The sequence below is a fragment of the Sciurus vulgaris genome (genome assembly GCF_902686455.1).
Source record: "Sciurus vulgaris genome assembly, chromosome: 4".
NCBI lineage: Eukaryota > Metazoa > Chordata > Mammalia > Rodentia > Sciuridae > Sciurus > Sciurus vulgaris.
This window is the reverse complement of record NC_136464.1, coordinates 30,629,215-30,646,128: the sequence shown is the minus strand read 5'-3', so window position 1 is coordinate 30,646,128 and position 16,914 is coordinate 30,629,215. Positions and strand designations below refer to the sequence as shown.

Below are 16,914 nucleotides of genomic sequence, written 5' to 3'. Positions count from 1 at the left end.
CCCTGGGTCCCTCTCCACCACGAGGTTTCTGGTCTGTTCACTACTGTATCCCCGCAGCTCACACGGCAAGCGCTCCGTCAACGGTTGTTGAAAGGATGAAGAAACCAGTAACTTCAAGGCCCCTGAGCAGTCCCTAGGCCTTCCAGAGACCTCCCAGAGAAAAGGACAGGAGGCTCCAACTGAAAGACTCCAAAGTGGCTGGCAGATCACAGAGCCCGGCCAAGGTGTAGCCACTGCTGCCAGCCCCTCCCTTCCCTGGTCCTGGGGGATTTGGGGCTGGCTCAATAGGTGTTGAAAAGCTACTTCTGAGGGGTGCTCTCATCCCTCAAGAGAAAAGCCACCTCCACAGCTTCTAGATGCTTCTTCCGTACACTAGAAATGGCCTGCCTGGGCAGCATCCATCCCTACACATGCCCGAGTGCGCACACACACGCACACGTGCATGTTCCTCCATTCCTACTCCTACAAGGGGATCATTAAGTCAAACCACAACCACAGCCCTCGCTTTGTGTGACTGCCCCTTTGGACTGGGCTGTAAGCATGCGCTCTGCTCACTGAGAGGTAGCTTCCTGCCCACAGAAGGTGCCAGAGTGTGCCTTAGAGTCCAGGGAAAGGAGCACGGGGTGGGGGCGGGGAGAGGCAGGAAGTTGTGCTGATGTCCTAGGGAGGCCTTTCCTAGTAAAGGTGGTAGCTAAGAAGGAAGATCTTGGGCTCTCTGCCACTTACTACCTGTGTGACTTTGGGCCAGGCACTTCTCTTCTCTGAACCACAGATCTTGGATGTAGCTCTGGGGTTCACTGTGTGTGAGGTGCCTGGCTTAGTGCCCGGCTCCTGGCAGCTCCTTAAATGGCAATCCCTGCCGTTCTGCCCTTATCCTTCCTGCTGGCTCTCACCAGGGCCCTGCTTCTCTCCCACGGACCCTCTTCCCTCCTCACTCACCCACTCCCGGGCGTGCGAGGACTCATCATGGCTCCAATAACAGCATCCGTTGCCAGAGTGGCTTTGAGGGGCTCAGACTCAAACCACTGGTCCAGCACCTGGGTGAAGAGCCGCAGGAGAAGCGCTCAGGGCCTGGCTGGCAGGAGGGGTCCCCGGATGGCTATGGGGCTGGGGCTGGGGAGCTGCTCACCTTGGCAATGGGAGCTGTGAACACCTGGTAGTACTGGGGAAGCTGAGCTCCCAGAGTGCGACCTAAAAGAGAAGAACCCCAAAACATCAACAGAGACAGCCTGTGAGGAACTCTCCGATCTGTCCCAGGGGATAAGAGAATGGGAGGAGACGGAGATCGTCCACGGCAGGCAGTGTAGCATGGCGGATGCATGGCCTTGGGCACAATTTAACATCTCTGAACCTGTTCCTCCATCTGTAAAATGGGACTCATGTTTCACACCCCCAAAGGTTAGCTTGAGGATTCAATGAGATACACAGGGCATTTGCAAGTTCACAGGGAGATGAACATTCCTACGACACTAATGCGGACTATTTCAGAGAGCCACTGGCCAGTAGGCCTTGGGGGCAGAGATCATGGTCTTAGCCATTGGGGTCCCTGTCTATAGCTTGATATCTGGCAACAGTAGTTGCTCAATAAATGTTTATTACACAAATGTTTATTGCCTCAAACTCCTTGGGCTGGAAATCTGAAAGGATCATCTGCTTTGGGTGTGTAGGGTAGATTCTCCTGGTACCCACACTCTTTGGCACGTAACTCTGCAGTTCCTTCTACCCACAAGTTGGGTTGACCTGAGTCCTGACTCCGGGTTCATTCATATGGTTTGCTTGGCAATCACATGCCTACAGATGTGACACGGAGGCTTACAACAGGCCTGGGCACCAGGCTCAGCCCAATGTGGTCTTCCATCAATACCCAGACTAGCATGCTGCTTCCAAAGGGAGGATGAGACACTGAGGCAGCACTGCCCCTGAAGACCTGTCCTAGCCACAGGCGCATGCGTGAGACCAGACTGGATTAGCTGACCCACTGGAATGAGCTAAACCACATAAGACTGTGAGAAAAAAGGTTTATTTTTATATGCCATGAGGGTCTTATGGACCTTTTTCTCTTGTGATCATAGCTGACTAACTCAGTACTTTTCTAGAACATTGAAGCGAACTTGTCTGAATACTCTAAGTCACAGTAAAGAACAGCACACTTGGGGGAACTTCCCTTCCCACACCCATGGCAGACTTTACTAATTCATCACAGAACTTCTCCTGGACGCTCTCAAATCTAGCATGGTCTTATATGGAGACAGTTCTTTAAATTCTCTTGGCCCTCAATCTTACTCTAGCCATAGCTAGACAAGCTCCACGCAGCTTGGATTGGCTTCATACACTGAAACCCCAGCAGCACATCTAACCTCAGTCCTAACGTGTGCTGCTTCATTTCTTCCCTGGCTTCTTTGGTACCATGCCAGGTCACCCACTGACGAACGGCCCACAGCTGCAGAGTTAACATCCTGTGGGCAACACCTGACCAATGGGGGAGGGCCTCCTGGATGAACACCTCTTTCTTCTCCAGGAATGGTCTTCTTCCGCATTTTACAAGGCTCTCAGAAGGTCTAGGCAGGTCCGGTGCCTCGTCACCCATGGTGACGGCCAGGGCAATAAAATACCCTGGCAGTGGCTCTCCCTCCATCCAGTTTCATTCCTTCTTTCCCCTAATTTGGGGCGTTGGTGTCACCTTTCTAAATAAACTATGGGTATTTAGTCCTTTGCTTCAGGTTCTATTTTTAGAGCATATCAGCCTGGGATCTCAGTGAAGTGCTCCAGGCAGCCCTCATGGCCTTAACTGGCCATGACTGGCAGGCTGCCATGGCGGTCCAACCTTCTGTCCAGGCTTCGAGAACATGAGCTCCTCTCTGTGAAGGTTACTCCTGCCCTGATGCCAGCACTTGGGACTCACCAGCCTTTAGCAGGGGCTTGAGGGTGGACAGTGACTTGAGTCTCTGCAGCATGGAACCGTGCTGGAAGGCCGCTGTGTCCACAGGGGCTGCGTCCAGCAGAGGGTCAATGGCTGACACCAAGCGATTCATGAACTTCTCATATCTGGGAAAGGCCTGGAATAGAGATCTCGGTCAGGGCTGCACTGTGTGGAATCCCACAAGGATGTCGTCCTCATGCTCTGCCCCCCACCATTCCCACGTCTCTGCTGCCCTCCACAGAGGAGCCGGGATGCTTCCCCAGGCCTCGGCCCCTGCCATGGCTCAGCTCGGCTCTGCTCAGTCCTCCTACTTCTAGGTCTGTGTGTTGAGGTCAGTGCCAGGAAAACTGCATGGCAAAGGGGGGGACCTGGGCAGTAGGAGAGCCACCAAGGACAGGGTCAGTGTGGGCCAACACCAGACACAGGAAGCTGGCAAGCTGCTCAGGGTCTGGGCTCTTAGAAGATTTTCTCTCTGTCCTTCTGTCCTTCAGAAGTTGGGCCTCTTCCCCGGGATCTCAGCATGCCATCTGCTCTCTCTTGGCCCATCAGTCCGACATGTTGCCTCCTCACCTGCAGCAGCCCAGGTCTGTGTCTTCTTCCCTCAAGCTCCCACACTGAAGCCATTGTCCACGACCAGTTTCTAACTCCCACCATCCCTTTGCTGGACAAGTGACAGAGCAGGGAGAGATGCTTGAGCCATTAGAGCTTTTGATTCTCAGCTCAGAGCTTTTAACTTGGGCTCAGCTATACCCATGGGCTCAGTTATACCCATGGGCACACATGCGAACTTTAAAGGTCACATAAAGAAAAGTTCTGTGTTGAAGAACATTTGGGAAGTCTAGGTAAAAATGAAGTTAAACACCTTTCTCTAGAGCAGACCTTTAAGATGACAACTTGCAAAGACAAAACCAGAGATCAGGCTCCTTAGGTTCCACAAAGGGAATGGGCCATGGCCTCCTGCTTGTGTGGTCATTAGAAGGCAGAGCCACCACCAGTGTCCTGCAGGCCCAGGGACCTGGCCTTGTGCTGACTGCCATCTAGTGCACCAGAGACAAGCAGGATTTGGAGGGTGAGGGCAGTGATCCTGAGCCTGGGGCACAAAACGATCATGAGAGAAGCAGTTTGAAAAAGCTAAGCTCCCCCGGAGATTCTGCTCATCGACCGGGTTTGGAAACCACTGGTTGGAGAGATGTGCCCTGGGCCTGGGGTTCTCTAGATTTTACCCTGTGTTAGATTAATGCCACAGGACATGATGCACATGGATGGCATTCACCTGTTCTCATAAAAATGCCTCCACTAAGGTATGATTAATGTTACACCTTTAGCTTGTATCCAGGATTGGTACAAAAGTGGCCAAAGTTCCTTTCCATGTCCACAGACCCTGTAACACCAGGCCTGTTCCATCACCTACTGACGCACGTGGACGAGGCTGCCCAATGAATTCCCAGACAGCAACCTCAAGAAACAGTGTGCGTCCTCTGTCTGGTGTGCTCTCCTTCCCCAGACCTGCGCACCACCACGGATGCCCTCTTGCCTAGAGTGCCAGGGACTGATGCCAGGCTGAATGAGAATTCGCTACGGCTCTCTTGAGGCAGCTCCTTCTATTCTGAATGACCTCTGATCTGCCCGTCAGCCTCCACTGTGGCTTTCATGTGCTTTAATGTGGACAACCACTTGGGATTCTGTTGGAAAGCAGGAAGGACATGAGGCACACCCGGTACACAGTATGTGGAGACCATCTGATCAGCGACCTCATACTGAACACGCACAGGTTCAAGAGCCAGCAGTGCCCAGTGGTCTTACATCCTTTCCTTCACAGAGCCTAAGATCACAGGTGAGTATACACTGGAGCCCTCTAGGGAGGGCAAGGCAGCCTGTTTGAGCCATGGGTAGCCTTTGGACACTATATTCTAGGACAGCTTCAACCAGACCCGTTTCCTTTCAATAGCCCCTCCAGGTTGGTGAGGGAGGAGGAGCATCTCTGGACACTTCCTTACCTGGGCATCCTTCTGTGAGAACTGGGCGATTTGCTTCTGGTTTTGCACCATGTCTGTGCCCAGAAGAAGGGATCTGGGCACATTGCCCCCTGCACCCTCTTCCAACATGGGGGTGAAGGAGTAGGGATTTCGGAGATGGAGCCTCAGCCCATGTTTCTGTAGAATATGAACAGCGCAGGCAACATTTTAGGGGTCTGTGGTCTCCACCCCCGGTCTCCTTTCCTCAGTTGTGTTTGTGAGCTCATTTAGGTCCTGTGTGCAGGTTCCCAAGGCATGTGGTCCTGGATCCTGTTTTTGTTTTTTTAAATAAGTTTATAAAAAGCCCTCTTGTGCAGGCAGTCAATAAGACTGTACTGTACCATACACGCACCTCAAGCCGTACTGCAAAGTAGAGATTTCATCAATACAAGTCAATAGCACACTTAGTAACGACACTGAATCTACGCATGGTGGACATAGTAGTGAGCCAGACTGATAATGCCCCTGACCTCATGGAATGTACATTCTACTCTGGGAGGTGAAGAAAAGACTGAATGTATAAGTAACCATGTGCTGACCAGTGCTTCGGAGAAAAATAATGTAGGGTGATGGGCAGGGAGTGCTGGCATGGTCAGAGCACACCACACCTCACCAACCATATCACACCAGAGCACAGTGCCCGCCAACTATGCCAGACCTTGCTACACCAAGCTGCATTATATCATGCTCACCCTGCGCCGGAGGTGGTGGGGTCTACAATTGCTACTTCACAACAACTCTGTCAGTATTCTTATCCTCTTGTACAAATGCCATAGCCAAGGCTCAGAGAAGTTAAATAACTTATTTCAGGTCACTGTAGGAGGCAGATCTGGGTTTTAAAACCACATCTCTGTGACTCCCAGGCCCTGGCTCTCAGCCCTAATCTATAACTGTCCCACTTCAGAACTAAATAATTAAAATTTAGAAAGAAACAATAAAGCAATGGCTATGTGAAAATCCATATGCACAAGGTAGATAAATTATTTACATCAAAAAATTTTATTTACTTTGCAGACTCATTTACTCCAGGGTCACTTTAAATGGAAGTTGCCTTGATGCATTTAAAATATGATTTGATTTACAGGGGCTTGAGACCAGCACACAGAACTTTCTAAGAGCACATTTACTTCTCCATAGATACAACAAAGGGGCCTCTGCTATAACACAGAAAGCCTTACAGCGGCTGCCACCTAGAGACTTCTTTCTCTAGATCCATGGCCTGCTCTTTCACTTCTTCAAGATCTCTGCTAAAGTGTCCCTTATGAGCAAGGCCTCCTCTGACCATGCCAGCACTCCCTGCCCATCACCCTATGTTATTTTTCTCCGAAGCACTGGTCAGCACATGGTTACTTACACATTCAGTCTTTTCTTCACCTCCCAGAGTAGAATGTACATTCCATGAGGTCAGGGGCATTATCCATCTTGCTATTATGTCCACCACACGTAGATTCAGTGTAGTCACCACGTGTGCTGTTGACTTGAACTGATGAATACTATACTTTGCAGGTAAGGTGTGCGCCAGGGGACACAAATGAGATCTGTGAGTGTAAGTATTAGGACAGTGTGTGGAAACTAGAACAAGACCTTCCCGAGAGCTAGAGCTGGAGTGGCTCCAAATCAGACATTCCAGAGGGCCAAGCTCTCCAGGGCAAAGTGCAAACTGCACAGGAGATTCCAGACATGGGTAGGGCCGTGGGCTGGTTCACCTGTGGGTCTTTTCTGACATTAAGATAGAGAAATTTGATTCCAAGTTGGAGGAACTTCCTCTTAACGCAGTGAACTCTTTACCCTAAAGGGCACCCTTAGTTCCTCTTCTTCCCGCCCCCCTGACTTCCCATCGTCAGCCAGGTCCCATTGGCACCATCAGCAGAGGTCGCCCACTTCTCTCCACGTCTGCTGCCCCTGGCCCAAGTGGCCATCTTGGGAACCACTGCAGGAGCTGCCTCAACAATGGCCCTGCAGCCACTCCCGCCTCCGCCACGATCCAGGGGACTGATCTTCCGTAAAGTCAGAATCCCACACTCTCTTTCCTGATGAAACACTGCCCTTGGATTAAATGCCGTCCCCTCGTCATGGCCGCCCTAGCCACACTCACCCGCCTTCTTCTCAAGTCTGCCTCGGCCTGTCTACCTCCACTTCCCTCTGACTAGAACTCTCTCTGGTCATATGTCCACAGGGCACAAAGCTGGTGACTTCTTGGCACCGGAATGTCAGCTTGCAGGTCACCTCCTCGAGGAGGAGCTCCTGGTCAACAGTCTAGCCTGTCCCCGTCACATGGCTTCACTTTCTTCCTGCCACTTACCTCTACCTAAGTTCTCTTGGGTCCTTGCCTCCCTCCCTCCTTCACCCCACCCAGCCCATGTGCCCCTGGGCTTCTCCCAGTGCCTGGCTCAGAGCAGGTGCTCAGGAACATCGACTGGATGAATGGATTGAGAAACCCTCCATATAAGGGACCGGAGAGGAGCCAGGAGTTATTTCAAGTATAACTAATCAAACGTGAATATTTTTGACTGCCTCTAGGACTCTCTTACAAATGGTACCTTTGTCATTCTTGATAGTTTTAATTACATGGAATTGGGATAAGAAGGGGAACACTAAATAGCCATGAGATTATCTCCATGAAATTTTTTTCAGTACATACAGTTTTCTTTAGAAACAAAAACAAAACAAGAACGGACTGCTTCCTCTAATTTGCCCATGAGTTTCCGCAGCATGCACAGCCATCCCCGGTGGAAACTGTTGGGAAAATTACAGGTTTGTTTCTCAAAGTGGTGCCTGGGGGCTTCCTGTTTCAGAACCACCTGAGAAAGCTATAACATGCCAGTCCCAGGCCCCACTATTCTTATGGCATCAGATCTCTGAACGAGAACCCATGGGCATCTCCATTTCCCACTAGTCTCCAGGTCATTTCCATGGACATGCAGGTTCACGAGTCCCACTTCAGGGAGATTCCCCAGAGTAAAGCACCAGCAGAAGGAAGACAGCTGAGACCCACAAGATCAGTGAGGGACGGGAGAGAGGTCAGAGGTTGCCTCTGGTCCCCAATATCTGACTCCGTCAACTACTGGGACAGTTACAAACTGCCTTCAGTTATAGTGTGGTGTGGGCTGAAGATCCCAGACACACCGCTGGGCCTTGGCTAAGTTTCATCCAGTGCTGGCATGAGGGTACTTACACTCTTTCCCTCTCTCAAGTAATAATTTCTTCATTTGGGCTTCTGTGGTCCTAATTCACAGAACTCCTCTACACGAGCCAGTTACAGAAGCCAAGGGTTACAAACAGTGGCAGAGTATCTTATTAATTTTGAATTCAGAGCAAAGTTGGTACTGAGGTACACAGCAGCTGCTTGTACAGGTGGCACTGAGGACCTTTTTTCTAAGGGGCAGGTGACAGAGGCACCAGCAGGCGGGAGCCAAGCCAGCCTCAGGAACATGGTGGCAGAGCGTATGAAACAAGTGGTGAGGGGTGAAAATGTGAAGGGTGAGAGCAGAGCCGGCAAGCCAGGGGAGAGCTCTCAGGAGCCCCTCCAAACAGCCCAGGAACTGGAAGGGGTGAAAGTCCAGGTCCAACGTCTTGTTCACGCTGCCAAGATGGAGGCAGGCTCCAAAGTTTAACAAGGGCAGAAATAGGGCCCAGCCTAAGGTGGCTTTGCAAACTCAGGTGCCCAAGGGTTTAAGCAAGTGATGCTAGAAGGTGACATGAACCGGCTGAGCTGGGAAGTCCTTTTAAGGCGCCAGCCAAATGCCACCATGTAGATCAAGGGCCTGATGTTGACAAAGCTCAGTCTTCAAATGAGGTCTGATTTTTATGTGAAGTTTCTGAGTTTTTAAGACACAGGGTGGGTGATACAATCTATAGCAAGCAGCAGAAGACCCTGGGGGTAGGCCAACCTTGGGATAGAAGGGACCTCAGGCAAAGGAATCACCCAGGGCGCATGGTAGGGAGCCCCCACCCCAGGATGGGAAGATGAGAGGCAATCCCAACCACCCACCCACCACGGCCACAGGGCTGCTCTACCTTCAGCTCCAGGTCCGTGTAAATCTGAGGCCTCAGAAGGCTCAGGAGGTAGGATGCTCGGGAGAACTTAAACCCTGGAACCAAATCAGAAAAACCAGTCACCAGCGGTCACTCCTCAGCCCCTCCCACCTCTCAGGGCTCACCTGGGATGATCTCCTCCGTGACAGCTGCACCCCCAATCACGTGTCGCCTCTCGAAGACCGCCGTGTTCACCCCCAGTCTCTGCAGGTACGCCGCCTGGGGGGCACACAGGGCCCTCCCTTCATCCCTCTGGAACACCCAGATCCCTCAAGGCTGACGCCCGGTCTCAGGGTCCTCACTGCAGGGCCAGCACACTACCCCTTGGCTCACGCTGTTCAGATGTCTTCTAAGCTCTGACTTGCCTGCTCCTGCCCCTCCACATCCCAGCTGAAGGTGACCTTCCCTCCTTAGAAGCCTGGTGCTCTAGGAACTCACATTGCATCCCACCCACCCTGTCCCACATGTCCCTCTCCTCCAGGCAGGAGCAAGCCTCCTTCCCTCCACAAGCCCAGCAGGAGGTGGCACGGTGAAGCTGAACTAGAGAATGTGAAACCAAACCCCATTCTCTGCTGGTGCAGCCTCAGTACCTGATCCATCCTGTCTCTGTCTCCTCGTAAGCAGAACAAGGCTGACGATTATGGTACTGACTCTCCCTACCTCGTAGGGCTGCTGCAGGGATTCACTGAGCTGGTCCCTAGCACCTGAGATGTGTAATAACTGAAGCTGGGTCCACAAAAGAACTTTATTGGGGGGAACAAATGATGCAAGGCTTTGTTACTTTTCCTCTAGCACTTAGGGGAACAGCAATAAATATCCGATGAATTGATCTACCCCTGAGCCTACAATCTCACAGTGCTGTTCTTCCCACTACCACCTACACCAAGGTGACAACAGGGATGGTGAAGTCACCATTCCTGGTTCACTGGGCAACTAATGTGCCAGACATCGAGTGCACCTTGTTTAATACACTCCACCATCTTGGAGGTAGGCACAATGGTTCTCCCCATTTTACAGAGAGGAAAACTGAGGCTCAATGTGGTTAACAGCTTGACTCAGGCTCTCCCAGCTTGACATCTGCAGCAGGGGTAAGCCATGTTATTCTCCGATTAGAAATAAACTATTTCACAGAATGGTCTGAGATAAGATTACTGGGAGACTGTGATAAAATGAGACAAAGCAAGCTCTCTGCACAATTTTGTTTAAGCATAAACAAATCCAAGGTCTCTGTGCCATTCACGAAATACCAAATGTCCCCTCTCTTGGCCAGTTGAGTGACTGCTACTTCTTTACCAATTAACAGCATCCTCATCTGTCTCTGCTCCCTACAGAGAAGAAGTACTGAGGTTCCAGCCAGAGACTGTCCTCACTTTCTGACAGTGTCTAACCCAGAACAAACTCTTATTTTCTCGGGCCTTTTCCCAAATCATCCAACCAAAACTCAAATCCTCTATTAGGTTCTTCCTAGCACCTCACTGAGACACCTCGTGGTTCTCCCTCACTGTTAGGAGTAATTGACCCCACTTGATTAAGCACAGGTGCATTCCTGGTGGTCTTTGGCTGAAGGGCACTGACATTAGCCTGCCTGGGCTGGAAACTTCCACCAGTGAGAGCCAGCATTCAGGTCAAGTTTTATGTGCCAGGTCCCTGCAAGCACATTAACTATTGCCTTCTTGAGGGTGAGCATGGCTGTTCTCATTTTATGTGGCTGAGAGGCTGAGTGACTTGCCTTAGCCTTGACAGATAGAAAGTGACAGAGCCGGGAGACAAACCTGGGCTTACATTAATATCAAATTGGTGTTTAAATTACTGATCAGTTGAGCTGAAAAGGTCCCCTGTAGAATGTTCAGGCAAAACTGATACGTTGTTTAAGGTATTAAGGCTTCACAGCAGTCCCTTGGCACACCCTAATTGATACTCTGGAGCTGCCACTGCTTCAGCAAGAGCTTCCACATTTGTTTTGTGCCCTTGAAGACCCTCAGTGGCCTCCTGGAGGTACCTGGACTCAGGGTTGAGAAGCAGAGCCCCCAGGGTGATTCTGGCCTGGCTCAGCTGGGGATCTCAAAGCCGTCTGCTCGGGATGTGAGCCCTGGCCTCTCTGCTAGGGGGCTCGTGCTATCACCAGGCACTTGGACATGCAGCAGCAGTGTGCTCCAGGTCGTGGGTCACCTGAACCTCAAAGCGGAGCACAGGGCTGTCTGAACAAGGACTGCCCATAACCTGGAGTCAGAGGCCCCACCTGCCTCACACTCCTGATCCCCCAGGGTCCCACCTGCTCCCTTAATGCCAGTTAGATATTTCCCCACCTTTTCACCAGCCTGTTTCTGAAGCTCCCCGACTCTCCCACAGGCCATGGCTGGGGTCCCAAGTATTAAGGAAAGAACAGGAAAGGGAGCCCATGATGTTCTCCCTGACTGGCTACAGATGCACATTCGACCCAGCTCCTGGTCAGCACTGGAGTGAGCTTCTTTCCTTCTCTCCTCTGGCCTTTGCCCTGCCGCTTCCTCACTTCTCCCTGTGGCTGCTGAGACCATAGGCTCTAGGGCTAGTGCAGTGGGACTAGAAGGAGGTACTCACAGCCACCAGCCCGTTGTGTCCTGCAATGAGATGGGGACAGGAGAGGACAGATCACTAGCCAGCTGGCAGATGCACATCCTTTGAGGAGAGAGGGGCCCACCCCTGCCCCACCCAGGCAGATCTCTGGTGGCCCTTGCCCACTGCCCTGGGAGGAGTGAAAGTCCCTGATTTGTCTTGGTTTGAAAGAAGTGCTGGCCCCCGGCTCGGTCAATGGCTCCATGCAGGAGTGAGGCACGAAGACAAAGTTATGGTCATGGGGTTACCATCACTAGGCAAGGAGCAGGTGACTGAGGGAGCATCACAGTGCACATGGTGGGGATTGGAAACGAGAGAGAGGCGGCCAGTACGCTGTTGCACCTGGAATAAACGACCAGCCATCCCAGTGAGTGCTGCTCAGGGCAGAGTTGCTGTCAAGTTGTGGAAGATTTCATCCACATAGGGGTGTCCCTGTCAGTCTCTAGTGTTCCAAAAATGAAGTATGAACAGTTCAAAATGAAGTGATCAAACACACTCAGCTCCAAGGTGTGCTAGAGGAACTAGGTGTGCCCCAGTGCTAGCTGACCAACAGTCAGTTTTTTTCTAAAAATTTTGGGAGGACTGCCCCTGGCCAGGAGCCCTGGATTTGTCTTTGGGATCTCTTGTTCCACACCAACTGGGTAATGAGTGCAGGTCTGAGAAGCTCGAAATCAGCCCGGCAGAACTATGGACTCCCAGACCTCTCCTCCTCAGAGGGTCCTTCAGCAGGTCAAGCGGGGCACATGTAGGCTGTACCCTGATTCCTCTTTAGCTCCCAGGTAGTTCCCACCCAGGACCTTGGATCCACAAGTTGAGCACACAGGGCCTGGAGCCCGCCGAGCCTGTCTCCTCCTCTCCCCATCCTTAGACAATGTCTGTGGAGACTCACTCGTGGCAGAGGACAGGCCCCAGTGGTTGTCAGCCAGCTCCTGTGACCCCCCAGTCCATTCTCTCCTTGGTGACAGTCACCACTCTGATCGCAAGCACCGACCTGAATCCAGGGTTGACTCGAAATGACCTGCTCGGCTGTAGCCTGGCAAATGCCCCTAAATCGGGCAGCGATGGCCCACATGATGCTTGTCCTCATGGCTGAGCCAGTTTTGCTTCACTCTTCCCACATGGAGGCTTCCCAGGATGTGAGAGAAACACATTCCAACCTACTAATGGAATGCAGAAACTGGGTTTTCAGGCCCCTTGACCATGATCCACAGGAAGAAATGCATCTGACAACACGATCCAGCACATGCCGCATGAGTAAATGCATTTCACAGGAAGAAGGTTTCATGAACTAATATTAACTCTCACCACGTGATGAGCATGTGATGACTGATCTATTTGGTTACATTTCATTTAGAAAAGTGCTGGAAAATTTCCATAAGAAAGTTTTTAAAAATATGTTTGTTGGGACTTATAACTATTGCCCAAACCTGCAGTTTGAGAAGCCCTTTCCTCAATACATAAAGCAAATTCAAGAAGGCAGGCTATCCTGGGCTCAGCCTGGCTCTGCTGTTGACCCTGGCATGACCCTCAGGGAGGCATTTAGCAGCCAGGAGCCTCGAGCTCCTTTGTATGTAAAACAGAAACGATGCTGGAGATCTTGCCTTGTGGGGAGGATGACCAATAATATCCATAAAGCACCCGGCCTTTTACAGGCCCACAATATACAGTAGCTATTTGTCTTGTAATTAGTGGTGCTCATCAATTCTGGAAAACTAATAAAGTCTTCCTGGCAACAGAGTCCAGTCCATTGACGGCATGTAAACCCCCAAGGGCACAGACTGGAAGGACGAAAGTCCAGGATCCAACATTTCAGAATCCCCTATTCTGAATGAGTTCTCCTATGGCTTCTGGTGACTTGACCCCTTAAAGGTCCTTTGCTGCAGGCTCAGGGAACCCCTAGCCACTTCCAGGGATCCTCAGGAAGCAGGTGTGTGGGGCTTTGTGTGGGAGCTGCCCTGAGCCACTGCCATCAGATTTGCTCAGTGTTGGCAGACAGATGGGCTGATAGCTGGGAGTCGCCTCCCGCTCCCTCCAATCCGCATCACCAGGTACAAAGTCCAGGAATCTGCATTTCAACAAGCTCCTTGGGGCATTCTTAGGCACGGGTAGTCAAATGACAAAATCGGGTTCTCTTTGAGGTGACTGCCAGGCACTGGTGTGACTTCAGGGACTCAGATAAAACAATAATCTCAGAAGATGCCACTCTGTTCCTCACTCAGGCTGGGACGCCTCTAAATCAGGTAAATGAAGAAGCCAACTCACTGAGACAATCACACTGTGGGAGAGTCACCAAGGCAGCTGGCAGATGGGAGTCAGCAGGTGGGCTGTGACCAAGAATGGAAGGAAGGAGGGGGCTTCTCTGAGGCTCAGAGGACTGGGTGCTGGAGTCCAGAAAGTTTGTGAACTGGTTGTCACAGAGTCATTGTTAAAAATTAAATCCTATAAACTTCTTATTAAGTAAATTATCTTAAAAGTGATGGTAAAAACTACTCAAAATCACCACTTTTAGTTATTTGGCTGTATTGGCCTATAACCTATGCTCTTGCGGTCACCTGCCTCTACATGCCTGGATGTGGCCTGTTAACACCTCCAGGATGTGTCTCCCCCAAGACACATTCAGTGACCTCAAACAGGTAGAGCCACAGTGACACATGACACATGGGCCCCAGCACACACGACATGGCAGGGCTTGATCTACTGGCTCAGGAAAGAGATGGGAAAATGCTAACAACGCAGATGAAATTGAATGGAGTGCCTTGTGTCTGTAGCTGTTGCATTGTGGAAAACAGCACCGAAACGGAGAAAATCTTCTTCCAGGATCAGAAAAAAAATTATCTGACTGAGCAAAGTCATTCCTGTTATTGAAGAAGGAATGAAGCTGGGACATAAATCTTCATTGTTTCATTTTTGTTCTACTCTTCAAAGTGAATAAAAATATCAAGCATCCCTTTCCAAACTATGACCCTCCCAAACTGCAACCACAGTTTGGCTATTGAGTTTGGCAAAAATCAAAGAGTATTAGGTCAGGAACAGTTGGTCACATGGAATTTAAATTAAGAGTACTGTTTCCTTGATTTTATAAAACTGTGTGTTCCACATTTATTTTACTTCAGTATTTATATAAGTATGTGCGTATGTGTGCACGTGTGTGAACGCTTGCTCCCCGGAGAGCAAGCTGAGGCTTTGGCCAGCATTCAGCACACACAGAGAACAAGCCAAACCAGGGGGCACCTTTGAACTGTGCCCAGCACGGAGCCTGAGCAGCCTCTTTCTTCAGACCTGGCAGTGAAATGAGCCCAGTTGGAAATAATGCCTTCAGGCCCTCTGAGAGTGTGACTGACCACCCAGTCACACAGTAGTCTGAGTCTGGGGGTCAGCAAAGTGTCACAGGACCACACAGCAGGTCCACAAATGTCTGAGAGGAAAACAGGACTGTCACCCTCTGTGGACATACAGTAGGGTCTCTGGGGTACAGTTCTGTTTTCCCTAATCACTCTTTGTGAAGTGATTCTGGTTTCCTTTGGGGGATGGGTGACCTCAGTGGTGAGGTGGTGGTGACCAGAATTCAGAGCACTGGTGGCTGGATTTCATTTGCTGTTGTCCCAGGGCTCTTTCTATCCAAGGTGCCACAGGATTCCAAGAACGTGGTGAGAGCTAGTTCATTAGTTCATTTAGCTGGAGACAAGGGGAGCCCCTGAACTCACCTAGGCCACTCGAGGTGCCTAGAGCGGGCAAGAATTTTTCTAGACCACCCCCTGACCCGAGGGCTCCTGACTCTGAGACCAGAGGCCTTCCGTCACCGCCGGCTCTCACCCACACTCGTGACCAGGTTGTGCCCAGTGGAGGGAGAAGTGGGGTTTTGCAGAAGGGCCCTCCAGGCCCGGGCAGCGCTGCCTTCCCGCCTTCTTTACCTGCTCCTATCACCACCGCATCGTACTCAGGCTTCGGGTGTCCGCCAGCTTCCGAGTGAGCTTGTCTCCAAGTGGGGCAGCGAGAGGCACCCCAAGCCCTAGCGAGACCTCGGCCGCTTGCGGCCATTTCTGCCTCGGGAATTGCTGGCCTAGCTCTCGGCGCCGCCCCGGCCAGGCAGGGGGCGGAGTGGAGGAGGCGGCGGGGAGGAGCTCCCGCCGCCCGCCGCCCGCGCGGGGCCTGGGCCCGCGGGCTCCCTCGCCCCTGTGCGTCAGCGCAGGGCAGGCCCAGCGTTGCCCGTGACCCTCGCGGGCTCGGTGCGGCCTCGGGACTCGGAAGCGACGACCAAGCTGACGGTTCTTTAGGGCTCCGGGCCGGGTCTGCGCCGGGCCGGCGGGGTGTGTGGGGACCGCACAGCGGGTGGAGAGGGCAGTCACTTCAGCTCACCCCGGCTCCACGTCCTCAGGCTTGCAGGGTGGGGTCTGACGGTCGGAGGTGGTGCCCGCTCTTCACCCACGGGAGCCTCAGGCTGCCACCCGCAGAGCCTCGGGGCACCTTTAGCATGAGGGCCTCCAGCATAGTGCAGAGAAGGCGCCAGGTTCTCCCCTGAACAAGCCACTTAGGGACAAGTTCACTGTAATTCTTGGGTTTGCCTTTTTCTTCCTATCGTCTGGGCATGTCCATCTTTTGGCATCTTTCCCATTTCCCAAGAATCCTAAAGATCACCTTTGCAAACATCCTCAGCTTAAGTGCTTTCTTACTGTCCCTTGGGCTGTCTTCAGTCTGCAGCCCCTTTCTTCCCTGGGCATTCCTTCCCAGATGGTCCCCTATAGGCAAAATGCTCCTGCACGGTCTTATCTTGTGTCCCAGAAGCCTGCTACTAAATGACTCTCAGAACCGGAAGAGGATACGGAAAGACGTTCTGAGGAAGCAGGCTTTCTGAGAACCGCTCCTCTCAGCAGATACCCCTCTACACACCAGTGAAGGCTCAGACCACGTGAATCTGCTAAAATCTGACTCAGGATATACGCCCCAGTGTTATTTATTAGTTTGACCCTCCCTATCTTTAGGTTCCACATCTATGGATTTAGTCAGCTGCAGAAAATATTTGGGGGGAAAAAACCTGCATCTGTACTAAACATGTACAGATGTTTTTGTTACTATTCTCTAAGCAACAAAGTATAACGACTATTTACATTGCATTTACACAGTATTGGGTATTGTAAGTAATCTAGAAATGATTTAAAATGGAGGGGAGAATATAAGTTACAAGCAAATACTGCTAAGGAACTGGGGCATCTGTAGATTTTGGTATCCACAGGAGGTCCTGAAACCAATTCCCTGTGGATACTCGGGATGACTGTATAGAAGAATCCAGAAACTGGTTAAACTAGATACTTCACATCACAGAGAGGATAAAAATCTAGGGAAAACATTAATTAA

The 16,914-nt window shown here is 51.4% G+C and overlaps 1 protein-coding gene across 13 annotated transcripts in view; it reads right to left on the bottom strand.

The window, feature by feature from the left end:
* Positions 1-16,493, bottom strand: part of PYROXD2 (pyridine nucleotide-disulphide oxidoreductase domain 2) — a 32,035-nt gene extending 15,542 nt beyond the window's left edge. For 4 of the 13 annotated variants that reach the window (XM_079137847.1, XM_079137843.1, XM_079137848.1 and 1 more), the window contains exons 1-8: positions 15,474-16,491; positions 11,548-11,567; positions 9,096-9,189; positions 8,953-9,026; positions 4,918-5,073; positions 2,903-3,056; positions 1,130-1,191; positions 940-1,037 (exon numbers count right to left, since the gene is read on the bottom strand). In XM_079137847.1, the coding sequence (XP_078993973.1) occupies positions 940-1,037; positions 1,130-1,191; positions 2,903-3,056; positions 4,918-5,073; positions 8,953-9,026; positions 9,096-9,189; positions 11,548-11,567; positions 15,474-15,600 (785 nt within the window). In that variant the 5' untranslated portion in view covers positions 15,601-16,491. Of the gene's footprint in view, positions 1-939; positions 1,038-1,129; positions 1,192-2,902; positions 3,057-4,917; positions 5,074-6,289; positions 6,474-8,952; positions 11,568-15,473 lie in introns of those variants that run through there. The other 9 variants (XM_079137846.1, XM_079137845.1, XM_079137849.1 and 6 more) reach the window with 7 other exon arrangements.
* Between the last annotated feature and the right edge of the window lie 421 nt (positions 16,494-16,914).